Raw genomic sequence first — 15,592 nt, forward strand, 5'->3', positions numbered from 1 at the left:
CTCATGTAGCACAGGCTGGCCTCAAACTCTTATGTAGCTGAAGGTGACTTTGAACTTCTGATCATCCTTCCTTCTCCTGAATGATAGGATTACAGATGTGGGTCACATCTGTTTAGAAGGCACTGGGAAGTGGCAAGGCTCAGCTCCAGTCCAATCTTCACCTCCAAGGCTCCTTGTGGACCCGATTTACTAGATTTTTCACAGGTCTTTTCCATCCTTGTCTAAATACACTCAGACCTCTCCTCCTATAACCAGACATGCTCCAAGTCAGGAGTCACTACCTGTGTGAACACGTCAGACATGCTCCAAGTCAGGAGTCACTACCTATGTGAATACGTCATGATATTGCAGATTCAATGCCACGTCCCTAATTTGATCCCTCCCCTTCCTTAATGCTTATGTGTGGACACACCCAGGACACTATGTGCCGTGCCAGCACTCTGGGGTCTTAGTCCCAACAATGGTCACTCCAACCCTGCAGGCCCTCTGCAGCAAGCCCACCCCGGCACTCGTTACACACACAGTCTTCTGGGCACTGGTTCCCCAGCCTTGCCCACATAGCCTACGTGTGACCAGACAGTACTCACGGCTGTTACATAAACTATTTTATTAAATAACCAGGACTGACCCTTTCCCACACACACCAGCACATGCACTCGCACACGCGTGTCCTCGTTTCTCTTCTTCCTGAACAGCCACCTCAAACCCCACGGTTCTCATTGTGACCATCCTCAAACCTGAAAATTGGGAGCTGCCATGCGAGACATGGGTGCTCTTCCCCCAGCCCTGGGCAAGCCCCCCCCCCCCATCCTCCTGATGGAGCAGGAGGTCAGCTCTTCCAAGGCACCCAGATCTGGTGTGGTTTCCCTTCACACGACCCAGGAGCACCAGCACCCAGAGCTGCTCTTTGAGGCTGGGACCTCTCACTTCAGGTCAACTCCTCCCACACACGGGAGGCGTTGCATCTGTGCTTAAAGCGCGCCCCAAAGGTTCCTGGAGTAGGTACGATCTGGCGTGAGGAAGAGCACTAGAGAACAATTGAGCACCAAATTCCCTAATGCCACCCTGTAGGAGGGTGCCAAGCTCCAGTCCAACCTCTACCCAAAAAAAGCAAGCCCAGAGCCACACACGAAGAGGCAGGTGGGGATGGCAAGGTCTCAGCCTTGAGAATCTCACATCTCTACCCTCCAGCATAGACCCCATCAGGGACCTACTAGCACCTTGGCAATGAGAAGGGCCCAGCCCAGCTGGAGACAAACCACACAGACAGGGGCCATTTGAGTTGGTCCTAATCGCCACGTTGGTAACAAAGTTGAGCTCCTCCACCTGACACTGAATTGTGGACACACAGCACAGCAGCGAAGGTCACAAGGGGTGCACTGACAGAAGGTAGTGTCTTCCAGAGGCACACGGACAGTTTACACATTGCTCACAGGCAGGCTAGGACAGAAGGACAAGAGCACAGGCTGCCGGGACTCAGCAGCATATCTAGGGCACCCTGGGGAGCTGCCTTCTGGGAAGACGATGCCAGGAAGCAACAGGTGAGGGCCTGTCCAACCACTTGGGCTAGGACACGTGTTCTCACATGACCTTCCTGCATCTTTTCTTGACCAAGTTCCCTGAGGGGAAAAGTCAGACAGATAGAAGTCAGGTCGGAAGAGGACATCAGAGAGCATCAGAGAGACTCAAGTGCCAGGAGGGGAAGAGGAGACAGGGCCAGAGCGCAAGCCTTCTGGGTGGGTAAGGCAAAGAGAGAGCTGCCTCCTGAGAAGGAACAGTGAGAAAGCTAGGGACAGAGGACTGAGACACAGCTGACCTTGCCCAGGCAAGGCTGCAGACCAGACCTGGGGCAGACAGGACTCGAGGAGAAAAAGGCCTGCGGGGCCCTGATTGCCCATATTGAAGTCAAGCCAGAACACCGCACAAAGTTACAGGCTGACGCTGCGCTGGTGCCGGCCCCCTCGGACTCCACCGTCACTTCCCCGGCGTCCCCGACTCTGGGGTCCCAGCTCCTGGCCATCTAGACTGGCGTGGTCTGAGAGGCCACGCAGGTGCTCCACTGAGTCACACTTCTGCAGGTCAGAGGCCACGGTGCGCAGGCTCAACAGGCTCAGTGTGTCCGTATCTGGGCCTGGACCAGGCCCAAGGCTGCTGCCCTCTTCCAGGCCCCCGCCCTCTGCCCCTTCAATCCCACTGTCCCCATCCTCAATGCCCTCAGGACCAGCTTCAGCCCCCACAGGGGAGGATCGTCGTGGACCCAAGGAGTGAGGAGGCAAGCCCCGCCGCCGGGCATGAATCTGCTCGCTGATCTGCTCCAAGTTACGCAGTGCCACTGAGTAGCGGGTCTTGGCCTGTGCCACCTGCTGCTCCAGTTCTGTCACCTTGGCCTTGTGCTCCTGCAGGGGGAGACAGGTAACCCATAAGATGTCTTCTGAACCCACTCAGCACTCTTCCCTAAGGTCAGCCTCCTACCCCAGAGCCCCTAGATACCCTCGGCAACACTGAACCGCAATGCTTTTTCCAGCCCTGCTACACTCTCTGAATGTCCCTCCTCACCTGAGCCCCACCCAGCCTTCCTCCCATTGGCTCCTCCTCCTCCTCCCTTTCTCTCCTTTCTTCCTCTGCATCTGACTGGTTTGCCCCCATTCCCAGCTTCCACCAATTCTCACTTTCCTCATTTACCTTTGCTTCTTGATCAATGTTCTCTACCAGCTCCTGCAGGGTCCTTTTGAGCACTTGCTAGAGCACTGGCTGATCTGGCAAGGTTTTACCCGCATCAGTCCCCAGCACTGACCAAAGAAGCACACCAGCACTTCCTCTACCGGCCCATCCTTCAAGCTTAGCTACCTCCAGGATTTGGCTGAACTGGGCCTTGAGCTCGAAGTAGGGGCGGCTCTTGCCAATGGCTCGCCGGAGGGTCTTCTGCAGGGCCTGGACCCGAGCCTCAGCCTGCTGGCACAGCCGAGTCACACGCTGATGCTCCCGTTCACCTCGAAGCCGCTCTTCCTCTGCCTCATTCACCTGGCCCGGATAGGGAGGACACACATCAATGAGCTGGCATACATACACCCCAGGATCAGCCCTAGGCTGCCAATACGCACACTGCCCTGGGGGAACCTGGAAAGGAATGTCCACAAAGCCCTCCCCCCACCCCCACTGTCTACAAAGTGAGAAGGACAGGGATTGGGGACAGCAAGAGCTTCTTACCATCTCTTTCGGACACGGATCTCAAGCACTTGCCTCTGTAAACACCTCTTCCCCACAGTCTTGCCTGTCATCGCCTGTATGACATGCCACTCAGCTTTGCTGATACCATGGAAGGGTGTTACTTACAGCCAGCTCATTCCCTAAGAGTGGCTGAACACCCTCAAGCACACTGCAATTGAGCAGCCAAATAATCCCGAGGGACCCCTCAGTGCCAGTGGCTAGGAGTCCAGGACAGGAGGCACTGCCTGTGGAAAGCTGAGGAGGCATGCTAACTTCTCCTAGTTTCCACACGCTCCCTATCTGTGTGTAGCCCAGAACAGCATGGAACCAGGAGATTTCCAGAAGTAGAGAACCAGACAAGTTCATGGGTGCCCCCATCCCTACGGTTACCCAACACACCTAAACCCATTCATGAAGCTCATAATAGATAAAGTGTCTTCTCTAGGCATCCAAAACTGAAAGACACAGTCACTACCCAGGAGCTGACACATGCCACAGACAAGCTGAAGGAGGCACAGTGAGCCCATGCCAGGGTGCCCCCTTTCCCAGTCTACTTGTCGGAGGCCTGGAAATGGCACATAAGTCAACCCTCCAAGATACACTGGCAGAGTGCAAGACAGTGAAGAGAAACTTCCTGGAAACAGGAACAGGGAGTTACACGGCTGAACCTAACACGTGGGTACTGAATCCAAAGCCACTGCCTGGAAACAGCTCATGGGTCAGCCCCATCCAGAGGACAGAGAGTAGGGGAGGCCTCCTAAGAGGGAAATGTTAGAATGGAAGCACTGGAGGGCAAGCAGGGCAGTGGTAGGACAGATTCCGCCCTAAATGAAACCAAAGCTAAGGGAAGGCTGGAGGGGGAGAGTGAGCAGAAGGGGTGAGGAGGTAAGACGAAGCAATGTAAAACGGAGCAGCCCCTTACCTTACAGGTAGCATGGTTGAGCATCTCCTGCCAAGTAGGGTCCAGTCGATTTTTGTCAGCCATGACACCCTGCTCAGCCACGAAAACCATCTCCCGGGCGGCATTGTGCATGCTCACAGCCCGCTCGTAGCGCAATGCTGCCTTCTGTGTCTCCTGCTGGGCCTGTGGGGAGAGGGCCATCAGGGTGGAGAGTCCTGAAGGACCCCAGTCACCCATAAGATCCTTACCTCAAAGGGGTAAGGAAAGGCAAAGAGGGACCCGCTTATACTGTCAGCTCCAGTTCCCAAACCACACTAAAAATAGATGCCATCAAAGCAACGCTCTACAGACTCGAAAAAGAGATGAAGAAACATGGAGAAGATACTGCTGCCAGGGCATGGTGGCCCCATGACATCTAGCCAGACTGTGTGTGTGTGTGTGTGTGTGTGTGTGTGTGTGTGTGTGTGTGTGTTTTCACGCGCGCATAAATAAAACAACTATTTTTAAATAAAAATATTTGTGTATATCAGGTTATATGTATAGGATGCTTATGAAATTTACAAACCCTGTTCTGGGTTTCGGTTAGAATGTCATCTCCAAGGTAGGACATTATATATAGACATATATCCCAAAATCTGGGAAAAGAGTCCAAAATATTTCTTAGCCCAAAATTAAGAGTAAAGACTGTTTCTTAGCTCACTGGCTAAGATCAAGCATAGAATCTGTTACCAGTTTAACATCTGATACATCCTCTATCCAAAATTAAGATAAGAGATATTCAACCAGTACTAGGCAAGCAAAAACCTAGAAGCAAACCCACACTTCCAGGTTGACAGAAAACGGAAAAGAGTACGTCTTACAAGTGGAAATAGCACAGCTGGGTGTGACGGTACACACCTTTAATCCCAATACAAAGAAGGCAGAGACAGGCAGAACTCTGTGAGCTCAAGATTGAGGCCAGCCTGGTCCACATAATATGCTCCAGAACAACCAGGACTCATGGAGAGACCCTGTCTCAAAATAAATACATAGGAAGGATGGAAGGAAGGAAGAAAGGAAGGAAGGAAGGAAGGAAGGAAGGAAGGAAGGAAGGAAGGAAGGAAGGAAGGAAGGAAGGAAAGGATATAGCTGTTGAGCTTATAAAGTATGACACAGGGTTAGGGATGTGACTCAGTAGCAAAACACTTCTTCACAACTGAACCATTTCTCAGCCCCAGAAAGCACTTCGTCACCAGAAGGTGGCTGTCTAGAGCTTTTGTATTATAACACAGTAACACAGATAAAATGAAGGAACAAAGACAGCACATATTATATGACCCTACTTTTGTAAAATATACACCCAAGTAGTTTTTAAAACAAAAAAAAAAAAAGAAAAATCTAGAAATAATAGTAAAGGGAAGAACGCATGCTTAGTTGCTTATAGCATACAAAGAAACAGATTCATAGCAACTAACAAACTGGCTTTTAGAGTTGGCATGACATACATACACTGGGCACCAACAGGGTTAAGCAGCCACATGAATCAGGAATCAGTTCAAGGATTTTAGCTGTTCAAATTTGGCATGTACATACTTTTTTAAAAGATCAGACTTCTCATACAACCTAATCAACCTCCTGCACTTCTCTAAAGCAGTAATAGGTTGCACATTTGATAAAGTGAATGACATAAATTACCAAGTCAAACTTTTTGTTATAGGTTGTAGAGTAAATGAGTTTTATAAACAGAATTATTGTAAAAAGGCAACTCTACCAAATTTAGCAGTATCAATAAAACTGTAAAAACTCAAGAAGAAATAATTGTAAAAGTTCCTGAGCAATGAGTTTGTTCATGTGTTTGTTTTTGAATGACTGCTAATTATCAAATTATATTTAAAGCTAAATCTATTGTATGTGCAAATTTAAGAAATATCTGGAGAGCAAAAAAAAAAAAAAAAGGCTGCTGAGGAGTAGGAGAACACCAGATTTTCCCTCTTAGTACTATTTCTATATTTTAATTCATATATAATTAGAAGTTCTTTTTTGTTATTAAATGTAGATTTGGTTCAAAATGAAAACTAAAAAAATGCAAGTTACTAAGAAGTGGTTCTCAAATGCAAAATATAAGTGTGAATTGCCTAGGTTGTATACAAGTTTGTAATGAAATTTGAATTACAGGTAATAGTACAGTGATAATATATACCTAAATGAATAATACAGTGTAAAAACCATATTGCTTACATATTTTGAGGTAAACAAAAACTACTCCCATTAATAATAATAAATATTCCAAGGAAGTGGTGGTGCATGCCTTTAATCCCAACACTTGGGAGGCAAAGGCAGGAAGATGTCAGTGACTTTGAGGCCAGCCTGGTCTACAAAGCAAATTTGAGGACACCAGGACTGTTACACAGAGAAACCCTGTCTCAATAACAATAATAATAATAATAATAAATATTGACAAAAAAAAAGTAGCATTATCAAGCCAGGTATAATGGCCCAAGCTTTTAATCCCAGCACTCAGGAGGCAGAAGCAAGCAAATCTGAGTTTGAGGCCAGCCTGGTCTATATAGAGTTCCAGAACAGCCAGAGCTACATAGAGAGACACTGTCTCAAAAAGGAGAAGGAAGGGAAGGAGAGAGGGATAGGAGGGAAAGGGAAGAGAGTAAGAAACAAAGAAAGAGAAAACAGTAGGATGTCAGAGTGGATATCCTAGATACACCCTAACTATTTAAACACAGAAGACATCTAAACATCAGCAGGTGAGGCCTATGGGTAGAACTCAGCAGAGTTCTTGTCTGGTATTCCCAAGACCCTGGGTTTGATCCCAGCCCAAGGAAGTAGAGGAGAGGGGAGGGGAGGGCAGAAGAGAGGAGTGAAGAGGAGGAGAAGGCAGAAGGAAGGATAGAAAGAATGAAGCCATTAGTAAGACTGAAATTTTCTGGACAAGACCAATGCCTCCACACAACCATTTCTTGACCATGAGTCCATTTTCTTACATTTTATACATTTGTGTGTGTGTGTGTGTGTGTGTGTGTGTGTGTGTGTGTGTGTGAGCACAAATGCCACACGATGCATGTGGAGGTCAGAAGACAATACACAGGAGTCACCATGTGGATTCCAGTGAATGAGCTCAGTCATCAGGCCAGGGAGGAGGTGCCTTTATCCACTGAGCCCATTTCCTACAACTATAAGAACCTCAACTCACAGGCTGTTCAGAGCACGTCCATACCCTTAAGTATGGTGCCTTATTCTCAACTCCATACAGAGACTGAGTCCAGAAACAGACCCTGCAGGAAGCCCTCCCTGATTGTAGGTCCAACTGCCCTGGTGCTTAGTGCTGTCAACTAGACACAGCCTAGAGTCACCTGAAAGGGAATCTCAGCTGGGGAACTGTCCAGATCAGACCGGCCTGTGGGCATATCTATAGGACACTGTCTTGATTGCTAATTGATGTAAAGTCCAGGCCCCTATGGGTGGCACATTCCCTGAGCAGGTGGTCCTAGACTATAGAGGAAAGCTACCTGAGTAGAAGCCCTCAAGTGAGCAATCAAGCAGGTTCCTCAGGGTCCTGTCCCAGTTCTTGTTTGGGTTGCTGCCTTGGCGTCCATCAATGATGGACCGTGACCTGAAGTGTAAGTCACAGAAACCCTTACCTCCCCCAAGGTCTCAGTATTTGTCACAGCAGCAAAAACACAGGCATACCTCCTTAGCCAGTCGTCGAGCCTCATAGTAGGGCCGGGCCTTCTCAATACAGCTCCCCAAGTGAGAGCCCTGAGTGTTAAGCTTTCTTGCAGACTCCTGCAGGATCCTCCGATAAGTGGTCCTGGCCTCCTGGAAGGGAAGATACAGAGCAGGCATACAGGTCTCAGAATCTCATTTCTCAGACACACCACTGTCTCAACCTAGGAAAACACAAATAGAGAAATCCCCAGAGACCAACCCAAGAGCGTGAGGAATGAGACACTCACATCTAGCTGGAGCTCCACCTGATTGATCTCCTCACTAGCCTGGTTCAGATGTTCCAGCTCCTCCTGCCAAAGAAGGGTGTGAGTTAGAACAGGCGCAAGAAGTCTCAAGTGAACTACACTAGGCAGGGAGGAAAAACAGAGAGAAAGTCCCAACAGACTGGGGAGCAGAGTGAGTCACTTGAAAAGGGCTAAGAAATGCAGGAGGGACTGTTCTAGTGGCACCCTGTCCAGGCCAGAGCACAGTCCCATGTAATCTTCACAATTCCACTTAACTGAGTAGTCAGATTGCAAGGATGAGGAAACCCCAGTTCAGGGAATGCGGTCCTACCACACACAGGGCAGCAGCACTGAGCCTCACTCTCCACCAGAACGCACTACTTCCTCTTGATGGGGGAAATTCTCTAGAAGATAAAGGATTCTCCTTCCTGGGCCAGGAGGGTCACACACTCAGTACATGCTTACTACATACTTACTGCTCAGTACTTAGAAAAACGTGAGCACGCTGGGCGGTGGTGGCGCATGCCTTTAATCCCAGCACTCAGGAGGCAGAGGCAGGTGGATTGCTGTGAGTTCGAGGCCAGCCTGGTCTACAAGAGCTAGTTCCAGGGCAGGCTCCAAAGCCACAGAGAAATACCCCACCCCACCCCAAAGAAAATGTGAGCACAGAGCCTGGAGAGATGGTTCGGGGTTTAAGACTACATGTTGCTCTAGTAGAGGTACCAGGTTCAGGACCCAGCACCCACATGGCAGTTCACAACCACCTGCAAGTCCAGCTCCAGGGGATCCAGTGTCCTGCATGAACATGGTCCACATACATATATGCAGATAAGACACATACATAAAATAAATACATCTTTTAAAAAGAATGTAGAAAATAGAGAAAAAATGAGTGGAGCTGGAGAGATGCCTCAGAGGTTAAGAGCATTGGAGGAAGGAAGGAAGGAAGGAAGGAAGGAAGGAAGGAAGGAAGGAAGGAAGGAAGGAAGGAAGGAAGGAAGGAAGGAAGGNAAGGAAGGAAGGAAGGAAGGAAGGAAGGAAGGAAGGAAGGAAGGAAGGAAGGAAGGAAGGAAGGAAGGAAGGGGGAGAGAAGGAGGGAGGGAGAGAGGGAGGGAGGGAAGGAGGGAGGGAGGGAGGCAGGCAGAATTTAGAACACAGCACACACAGAGGTGGTGACTCCCATCAGTGAGCAAAAGGTTCTTGGCAGCAGTAAACCTGTGTGAAAATGGGTACAGGGGCCCCCTAGACCGCAGGGTCACCCACCTGGACTAGAAAAAGCCAGAGCAAGATGACTGGAGCCCCTCTTCCCAGCAAGAAGGCAAAGTAGAGCAAGTGCTCCAGGGAGACAAGTTGAGGGGCACAAAGAAAGACCAGTGAAACAGGCACCATAGGAAGAGCAGAAAATAGAGACCCAATTGACAAAGTGAGTCCCTAGCGCCTGGGGCCACTCAGTCTGAGATGTAAGATGACAAATCCGAGCAATGGAAGGAAAGCTGGAGGGATCACAGAAACAGAAGTAAAAGCTATTTACTGTGTTTCAAGAGGAAGAAGAAGGGAAAGACCCCAAGGAAATGCAGGACACAGAAACACAAGGGCTTGTTGGATGATCAAGATGAAGACCAAAGACCAGGGAAGGGAAAGGTTCCAAGAGGTTTTTTGACCAGATCTCATCCAATGCAGTACAACTTTTCTTACCTATTCATCTTTCTAATTATGAGTATAGGATGAGGGGTATGCATGTGAGTGCAGGTGCCTGCAGAGGCCAAGGCATCAATTCCCCTAGAGTTACAGCTGGTTATGGGCTGCCCAACATGGGTGCTGCAAACTTAACTCAGGTCCCTGTAAGAGCAGTACATGCCCTTAACTACTACTAAGTCGTCTCAGAAGCCATCCCCTCTTCCCCCGTGCAATGATCTGGTAGTGGCAAGGAGGAATCTCAGGAGAAAAATCACTAGACGTACTGGTTGGAATGTCTCACTGGTCCCTGGGCCTGAAAGAAGAGCTTGGAACCACCCTAGATCTCTCAGTGATGGGACAGGGAGCTAAGAAAGGTGCTGGCTACAAACCATTCTCCCTTGCCTAAGAGAACACATTCAATCCCAGATCCTGGGAATCTGAGGATACCCGTTAGAGTGCTGGGCTGTGCCAAGGGCTCTGCATCGGGAAATGCTAGGTACTTAGTCACGGGCTCCACGGGGCAGGTGCTCAGCTCCAGGTGCTGCCTCCACCAGTCCAGGCAGTATGCCTGCTGTTCATCCATGACAGCCATTAGACAGCAACTCCACCATCTTGCCCCCTCTGCACAGATGTGATGTTGGCTACCATTCACCTGGCTTGGCCCTTCCAGCAACCCAGTGAGGGGGGTTGGAGTGGAATGAAAGAGCTCACTTATTTCATAAACAGACGCACCCGTGCACACTTTGAAAAGACACTGAAAAACTAAAAGTACAGGAAACTGCTCCCATGTGTCCAATAAGTTCCGAGACAGACGGGCTATACAGAGAAATCCTGTCTCAAAAAAAAAAAAAAAAAAAAAAAGACAGGTCTAACTAGTGCTCACAAAGCTCACACAGAACCAAGAGAAGCCCCCCACAGACAGACAGACATGGTAAGCAGGGAGGAATAGCCACACTGAAGCATCATGGCGAAGTACAGTGGGTAGCCGCTGAGCACCCAAAGTGCTGTTGTGGACAGTCAGCAACACATTCCATTTGGCCTGTTCCACCAGGAACTCCTGGCACTCAGCGAAAATGGAATTCAGGGAGGACAGGGTCTGAGTCAGCATGCATCATCTGTCAGAAAGCCAGCAGCCAGCAGGAAGATGACCTTCTTGGGGCACTCTGGGTGCATTCCCAGAAGGCCAGGCCACTGAGTCAAAGCATGGGTGCTTGACTATAATGTTTCTGCTCCACCCTTGGACGCTCCTGGTCCTCTTCCACAAACCACCAAAAGCCCAAGCAGAAGATGAGTAAACAGGGCCAGGGTGGTGATGACTGTACTTTGAGAGTTAAACTAACAGATGAAGATTAGGACGCTAAGAATTGGGAGTAAAGCAAGGATGTCCACATATCTTTTAAACAAAAGTATCCATCGGAAAGAAAGTAGAGCTGAACATGGTGGCACACACCTATAATCCCATTCAGGATGCAGAAGCAAAAGGATCAGGAGTTCAAAGTCAGCGAGAGCTATACAGTGAGTTCAAGATCATCAACTACATGAAACACTATCTCGAAAAACAAAACAAAACAAAACACCCAAGGAGGCAGAGAAAACCAGAGGGGGCCAGGCCCATCCTAGCACCACCAATCCCTCTGCCCAACACACCCACTCCATCCACTAACCCTCTTTCCAAAAGCTGGAGGACTTGAGGAACTCCAATGATCCAGTGAAACCTTGATGGAGACACGACGACCTTTTCTGAAGGGGTAAAACAGATAGTACAGGCAGGTACAGGCAAGTCTCCAGTCTACTTCCAGAGACATCCCACCAGATGACAGACAAGAGCTACCTGCCTGTCAGCCATGGAAACCAGCCCCACATTATGGAGCCTCACCCTGAGGATAAGCATTTCCAAGAAATTCAAAAAATTCCAAAATTGGTCAGAGCCCTGCCTCTGGGCCACCCCTTGCCTAGTGGACTCGCCCCGGCTGTGCTTTAATTTCACATCTTATCCTGTTCGGCAGTGTAAATGAAATGTTTTTGAAAACTCCCTAGTGGGCTTTGATGGATCTGTTAATGGAGACACATTAAATGTGTTGAGAATTCCGAAAATCAGACACTCCCTGAAAGAGCTGAGGCACATTTTCCAGGCATGCACTATCAACACTAAAAAAAATGCCGAACACTTGCTAACTCACCTCCTCAGCACCAGAGAATACAAACACAGAAGGCAAAAGGTTGTGGCCACCACCTCAAAACTGCGGTATTCCTCCCACCAGGCTGCTTTTTCCTACGGCAAAGTCTACAAAGTCAGGCTGAAGAACTGACCTATCTGTGCCTGTGTCATTAAAAGAGGCGGAATGTGGGGCCTTCCCTCCCTGTGCAGCCTACCACGCTCCACTAAGTGCTGTACACGCTGTACGGCTTAGCAGGAGAGACTAGCCCCTCCAGTGCAGGTCACACTGCAAGCTCCCTGGAGGCAAAGCTGACCTTACGCGCCCTCAGGGCGTCCAACGTCCAACACTCCATCCCAGAGCGCGTCTGTCAGAACTGCTGTGGCAGAAATGTCCCATCAGCACCAGCATCACAGTAAGAACTGCGGGTCTTAGTCTACCTGACTACATTTCCACAGGGACTCTGGTGGTTACCTTCTGGGCAGTGCAGCACAATCGTGCCTCTCCATTCTACTTCCTTTGCCTCCATGATTACTGGGAGAGTACACAGGACAAGAGGCGAGAAGAAGATGGAAGAAGGCAGGAGAGAAGGCTTCTCCAGAGCACAGCAGGGGATGTTTCGGGAAGGTATAAGAAGTGCATTATACGCCCTTCTCCTCGAGGAAGATAGAGCTCCTTAACGATCTATAAACGCTACCAAAGAAACAAGCAAAAAAAATTGTAAAAATAAATAAATAAAAGAATTCTAGACTTCTGTGCACAGTGAATGGGAGCTATGCAAACCAGACAAATCAAATCCCCCACTTTATAGACAAATTAACTAAAAAAAAAAAAAAAGTTAACTTTCTCAACAATCACAAATCATGGGGCTGAGGCAGAGGCTCCAGACTTTTTTGGGTGTTTTCTCAGTGGAGGACAAGTCTTTAGAATGAGCATGAGAAGCTGAGCTGTTTTCAATTCAGCACCATGAAGTACAGCAGAAATAAAACACTGACTCATGCCAGAAAAGACTAGCTCACCAAATCCTTCATTACAAGCACACAAACAGCCCGAGAGAAGCCTTACCATACACACACACACACACACACACACACACACACACACACACACCAAAACCAGCTTGGCTTTCTTTGCAATTCATTGGCATTACCCAGTTAAGGTTTGTTGACAGACAAGCCCAAGAATTCAAGCTTTACGATGCTCTGGCTACCTAGAAGGAGATAAATCACTACCCCAAATAACAGAAACTCAGAGATGCAACCTACCCAAATGGCATAGTTGGACCCCAAACACAGGCACATGCTGGCTATTATTTGCCCAAGAAACTTCCCTGAGTCCTCCTTAGACAGCACCCTGAAACACTACAGATAGCTCAGCCATCTCCTCCACAACGCTCAGTCTCTTAATACCCACTTCCCTGATGTCTCTTACACAGCCATCCCCGCCTTACAAACTAGACTGGACACACTCCACGGCAATACACTGTTCTACCATTCTTTTGGTAAATCCACAATTCCAAGAGCCAGGAATGTATAATAAGGACTGATCCCAACTGGTCTAAATCCTTGCAATATAAGAGGCTTTCTGCTGGGCATGAAGGTCACACTTTTAATCCCAGCACTTGGGAGGCAGAGGCAGGCGGATCTCTGAATTCTAGGCCGCCATGGTCTAAAATAACCCTGTCTCAAAAAAAAAAAAAAAAAAAAAAAAACAGAAATTTTTATAGTGCCTTTCAAATACCTAAAAGATCGCACAACTAGATTCTGAGACACCGCTGAGAAGGCAGAAAAATGGAAAGATCCCCTCACTTTGCCTCAAAACTGCCTCCCAATCTCAGTCACTTCCTCTTGCCTCCAGTACATGCAAGACATCGGGGTTCCCAGTCCCTCTGCTTAGTCAGAAAGAAGAACAATGGTTCTATGCCCTAAAGTGTACCATCCCCAGCGTACCCCGAGCAGGGCCCCGGCTCCCCATCAGCACTTCCGTTGGCACTTGTCACGATAAGCCGCAAAGCTCGGTGCGCATACCTGTTTTCCTTCCCCACCCCAGTGCACTGTGGGAGAGTAAGTCTAAGGCCCCCCTCCTCGGACATAATCTCTTCAGCGAGTCTGGACCCTGGGCTTCCCTGCCCTCCATCCACTCGGCCTTCTCACCTGTATCCTAGGATCCAGTTCTTCCTCCTCTCTAGGGGACAACTTGGTCTCGCTGCTGCTGCTTCCACCTCCTCCAGGCTCCTCTGCGACCGGGCTCCTAGGGACTTCATCCTCTACCACCTCTGGCCGCAGTTCCCCCTGGGGAGTCTCTCGGCCTCCTGGAGCCTTTTTGAAATCAGCCATGCTGGCTGGAAGAGGGCAGAGCCCTATGCACGAGAGAGGGCTGACATGCTGGGACCAGGGCCCCAGCTTGAGGCTTCCTGGGCTTTGGATGTCAAAGAGAAAGGGCTTCTCTTCTCAAAGGCAGGGGGGAAAGAGGGCACAGGACGAGCCTCGCGCTCGGTTAGAGGCCAAGATTCAAAGTGTTGGCGAGGTCCCTATAACTAAAGCCTGGTCTGTGCGAAAGTTCTTCACACCCCACCACAGGGAGTCCACCGAGAGACCCCAGCAGCAACAGCCCCAAATCAAGGAGCAAAGGGGGCCTGGATCCTGGGCCGAGGCCTACGAAGAGGAGCACCATTCGGGAGGGTGGAGGCAAGCGCCTCCAGGCTGCGGTGGCAGATGGAGAGACGGCTAAGTCCGAGCAGAGGCTAAAAGATGAGCCTCTGGGGAGCTGCAGGAGAAACAAAGGCCAAGTTATATATGATGTCAGCATCAGAACCTTGGCCAGCAGCCTCTTCCAAGTCCTGGGTCTCCCAAAGACACCACTGTGTCCCAAACACACACTTGTGTGGTCCGACCAGTCCCCACCTCAACTTCTTTCCTCAGGCCTCAAGGACTTGAGGTCCGACTCTGCCCCTGTCCCTGTCCCTGTCCCTCTCACTCCAGCCTCTCCCTAGTCAGCATCTTGCAGACTCCCCTCTGAGCCCCCACCCTCTCATCCACTCCCTCCTTCGATCCAGCCGGCCCCCCCCCCACCCTCTCCGGCTTAGCAATTCACCTTCTAAGCCTCTCAACCTCGCCTCACCAGTCCTGCGAACCATCTGAGCCCCTAGGCTCCAATCCCATACTCTTCCGCAGTCCCAAGGCCTGAGTTCCAGTCATCCCTAATGACCAAGAGCAAAAAATCCCCGTCCTGGCTTTACCTCAGTTTACCTTGCTGTGCGGGGAGCGTCTAGGGAGCAAACAATCTTCCCCCGCCCTCCCCGCAACAAGACTGTCCAACCAAAAACGCCCCGGCGGAGAGGAAACGGAAATATGCCATCGCGTAACAACGCTATCCCTCCCTTCCTCACTGACAAGCATAGCCCTGTGCGGGCTCAACGTCCGGAAGGCTGGCCTTCAGAGTCCGTACAAGATGGCGCTGCTCTTTGTCCAACATCGCCTTTCCTGGCTCCCAGTTCATCCCCACCGAGTCTAAGTGAAATGAACGCCTGGATATGAGATTCTGAGGAAAACTACAGCGGGTGATCGGGACCTAGAGTCCCTCCCGACCAGGGAAGTGCTAGCAATAGCGTCGTAAGAGAGCGGACATCTTGCTTTACGGCATAGAGGCGGTGACTCCGGACGGTCCCTTCCAAGCGTGAACCGGAAGTGGTGTTCTGTGCTTCTGGT

At 49.7% G+C, this 15,592-nt stretch overlaps 1 protein-coding gene and 1 pseudogene across 3 annotated transcripts; one reads left to right on the top strand and one right to left on the bottom strand.

The window, feature by feature from the left end:
• Nucleotides 1-590: 590 nt before the first annotated feature.
• Sh3bp5l (SH3 binding domain protein 5 like) lies at nucleotides 591-15,234 on the bottom strand. 3 transcript variants are annotated; one of them, XM_050131625.1, is made up of 7 exons: nucleotides 15,134-15,234; nucleotides 14,039-14,651; nucleotides 8,056-8,118; nucleotides 7,790-7,918; nucleotides 4,130-4,291; nucleotides 2,848-3,021; nucleotides 591-2,396 (listed from the first exon to the last, which is right to left on the bottom strand). In XM_050131625.1, exons 2-7 carry the CDS (start codon nucleotides 14,219-14,221, stop codon nucleotides 1,929-1,931), a joined length of 1,179 nt encoding a protein of 392 aa, XP_049987582.1. In that variant the 5' UTR covers nucleotides 14,222-14,651; nucleotides 15,134-15,234; the 3' UTR covers nucleotides 591-1,928. The 3 variants fall into 3 exon arrangements, with proteins under 3 accessions (XP_049987582.1, XP_049987581.1, XP_049987580.1); XM_050131624.1 differs by having other exon boundaries at nucleotides 15,124-15,229; XM_050131623.1 differs by lacking the exon at nucleotides 15,134-15,234 and adding an exon at nucleotides 14,979-15,095.
• On the top strand, nucleotides 4,792-4,895 carry LOC126494352 (uncharacterized; annotated as a pseudogene).
• Nucleotides 15,235-15,592: the final 358 nt, after the last annotated feature.

Source organism: Alexandromys fortis, unplaced genomic scaffold (assembly GCF_014885135.2).
Source record: "Alexandromys fortis isolate MF-2015 unplaced genomic scaffold, M_Fortis_MF-2015_v1.1 scaffold_367, whole genome shotgun sequence".
Lineage (NCBI taxonomy): Eukaryota > Metazoa > Chordata > Mammalia > Rodentia > Cricetidae > Alexandromys > Alexandromys fortis.